The following is a 3,478-nucleotide window of genomic DNA, read 5'->3' on the forward strand; positions in this document are numbered from 1 at the left end:
AATATTTAATAAATATTTTGATAAATATTACTTATTCTTCAATCATAGATCTTATTATTATTATTAATTTTAACTTTTTTTTTCTTTGTAGAATCTTAATTTTTTTTTTATTATTTAGTTAAATTATTATTGATATAATTTCGAAAAATTCACTTGCAAATTTGAAAAACTGATAAGAATTTTAGATTTTAGCTTCATATATTTATTTTTAGTCTTTGAAATGTTAATAAAAACTTTCAATATTATATATTGAAAGTTATATATTATTAATATATTAATTGCTGATGTAGATGTTATTAATGCAACAGTTCATACAGTAGTCGTCAATGAGTATCGAATAATGAATAATATCTAGTTATATCAATCTCATATCTAGATTGTTTCATAATCCATTTCTACAATTAAAAAGTTCTGATCAGTCATTTTCAAGAAATTAAATATATTTAAGTTATCAAATACTAAATATAACATTAAATATGAGCGAGAAGAAAAAATCAATTTGTAAATAAAAACAAATGGCGTGTAATAGTAAAAATTAATAAATGTTTTGGTAATGCTTCGAATAGAAACAATCGTATTGAATGAAATTAGATTAGAATTTAAAGACGGTCCCAGTAAAGGGATCATTAATATTTACAATTTTTCATGGAAACAGCTGAAAATTTTATATGGAATAGCCTAAATTGAGATCGACACTACAAAACGATTATATCGGTTATGTTTTTATAGATAAAATTTAATGTATAATATTGAAAGTCTTAAAAAATAATAAATTATTTTTATTTTTCATTAAATTCATTTTTTAAATACTTTTATTTCTATATTTATTTTCTTGCTATTTATTAAATGAAATTTATTTATAGCTATGTAAATAATATAATTTTTTAGAAATTACATATTCAACCATTTACATTTAATATTCAATTCAATATATCAACTTAATATATTATGAATAAATATAAATAAAAATTTAAGAAGAGAAAAGATAAATTAATAATTCTATAAAGAGAATAGTAATGAATATAAAGAGAATAGTAATATAATTATTTTTATAAAATAAAAATGGTAATAATTTAAAATAGGAAGCTTCTTATTGATTTTAATAATTTTTTGGATGTAGAAATCATTTTAAATAATTTTTTTGCATATAACTACCATTCAACTTTACTTTTCAATTATATTTATAAAAAAAAATTGCTACCATTATATAGAATTTTTTTTATATGTCCGTAACTGCATATGTATAAGTATACAATTGCGAGTATCGAATTTATTTTTTATTAGTTTCTATTAGTTCTAAATACATAATAGTAGCAACTAAAACCTACAAAGAGTAATCTTTGTCCATGGATTTATAATGGATTTAAAATGTTTCAAATCCAATATCAAACTTAGATTAGATTTGATTAAATTTCACGAATCTTTAAAATAAAATATAAAACAATCTTTGGGCGAAATTATAAAGATTGAAATTACATAATGATTAAATTAAAAATGATAAAGTTATAAACATCAAAAATGATTTTGATATTTGATGGCGTGTATATTGATATTTATAACTTTGATCATTGTAATTTTGCTTTTATATAATTTTTTTATTTTATATTGTTTTATTATTTTATTTTTGTATTCTGCGGATTCGGCATTGGATTTCTGACATTTTAAATCCAACATAATTTATCAATAAATAAATTTTTGATACTCTTTGATGATCCATTATACATTTTGCCCGCTGTATTTTTATAAAAATTTTATAAAGATAATAAATACATGATAAACAGTTATGGATTACATATGTATATGTGTATATACATTGTATGTATATATATATGTATAAAAAAATTTTTATGAATAATAATAATCTTTTTTTTTGCAAGTATCTCAAAAATTAAAGCCGAGTGGTGATAACATGGAAAAAAAATTATTAAAAATTTCCTTTACCATATATTCAAAACAAAATCATTGAAAATCCTCTTACTTTGAATAATTATCAAATAAATACACCAGAATTCAATTTATTTGAACATATTAAAAGATAAATAATTCAAATTTTTAAAAAAAATTAAATTAAAATTTTGTTTCAATGGAGTTCTATTGTATAATCAAAATAATAGATAATTTATAAAATAAAAAGAATCTTTCACCTCGTTGATGTGCTTGTAAGTTTTGATGAGATCTACACTAAGTTTCCTAAGAGGTGCTGTGGCTGGATCACGAAATCTATGAGGTATCCTGGCTTGCATGGCGTGTATATCCGCGGGGGTTTCTTGTGGGACCCCACCAGTACCGCCACCGGTACCGGTACCCCCACATACTGTGGGAGGTAATGGCTCCTCAGCTACTAGACGACCGTAAAGAGGCGCACCACCGCCTCCACCACCACCTGTTCTTCCGCTTACTGAAAATCAAACATTATCAAATTAAAAGGAATTATTATTATACCTGTTAATAAAGGATTTCACTTATTTGCTTTTTCAATATATATATATTATTTATTCTAAATTAGATCGCATTGCTTTAGTTAATAGAAAATATTTGAATCGTTTAATTTATTAATTAATTAAATAATTTTGCAAATCGTTCATTAAATGATAAATTCCAATATTTATGAATTAAATTATAATTGTATAAAAAGAAAAGAATATGAAAATATATATATGATTATTGATGATTATGATTCAGATATATAAATGAACAAAAAATATAATTATATTTTTGTTAAAAAATAGGATTAAATTTTTATAGATATATTCATTATTAATTATCTGAGTATCTATTTCTATTAGGATTAAATTTTGAAATTTAATTAAAATTAATAATTAATAATTTATTATTAATTATTAAATTTAATCTTTTAATAATTATATAATAAAAAGAGATAGAAATTCACATAGAAATAATTTAATCACGGTATACACAACACGTGTATTTAAGACGCTGGTGCATGTGATTGAGAATCCAACGAGGTCACGAAGACTGTCACAGGTCGTCACGATAACCAGCACGCATTCCGTTTCATTCATGTTTCTTGATATAGACTTTCATCCATATAACATTCTCTAAAATTGCCCTAGAGAATATTTGTAAATATGCACATCCTAATCTTATTGAAACAACTACTATTAATCCGAATTTAAAGTTATTTTTTAAAATTATATCTATTATATATAAATTATATCTTCGATTATATTATAATTTTCTTAAATTATTTTATAAAATATTTATCTAATATTGAACATAAAAAAATATAAAAATCATTGAATACAAGAAAAAAAAATACTGTTGTCAAAAATTTAATTAGTTTAATTTATATTAATTTAATAAAAATAATAAAATAATAATAATTTACATAAATATAAGAAAAATCTACAAAAATTTTAAATAATAATATTGAGCAATATTTTACAATAGGGAAGATAAATATATTTTAATTCAATAATTATAATTTATGCTTATGATTTATTTAAATTTTATTATT

The 3,478-nt window shown here is 21.0% G+C and overlaps 1 protein-coding gene across 1 annotated transcript in view; it reads right to left on the reverse strand.

Annotated features, from left to right (window-relative positions):
- Positions 1-2,418, reverse strand: part of LOC102679600 (serine/threonine-protein kinase minibrain) — a 19,993-nt gene extending 17,575 nt beyond the window's left edge. The window contains exon 1 of the mRNA XM_006623567.2: positions 2,145-2,418. Coding sequence (XP_006623630.1) covers positions 2,145-2,243 — 99 coding nt within the window. The 5' untranslated portion in view covers positions 2,244-2,418. The remainder of the gene's footprint in view (positions 1-2,144) is intronic.
- Between the last annotated feature and the right edge of the window lie 1,060 nt (positions 2,419-3,478).

The sequence above is a fragment of the Apis dorsata genome, unplaced genomic scaffold (genome assembly GCF_000469605.1).
Source record: "Apis dorsata unplaced genomic scaffold, Apis dorsata 1.3 scaffold_916, whole genome shotgun sequence".
Lineage (NCBI taxonomy): Eukaryota > Metazoa > Arthropoda > Insecta > Hymenoptera > Apidae > Apis > Apis dorsata.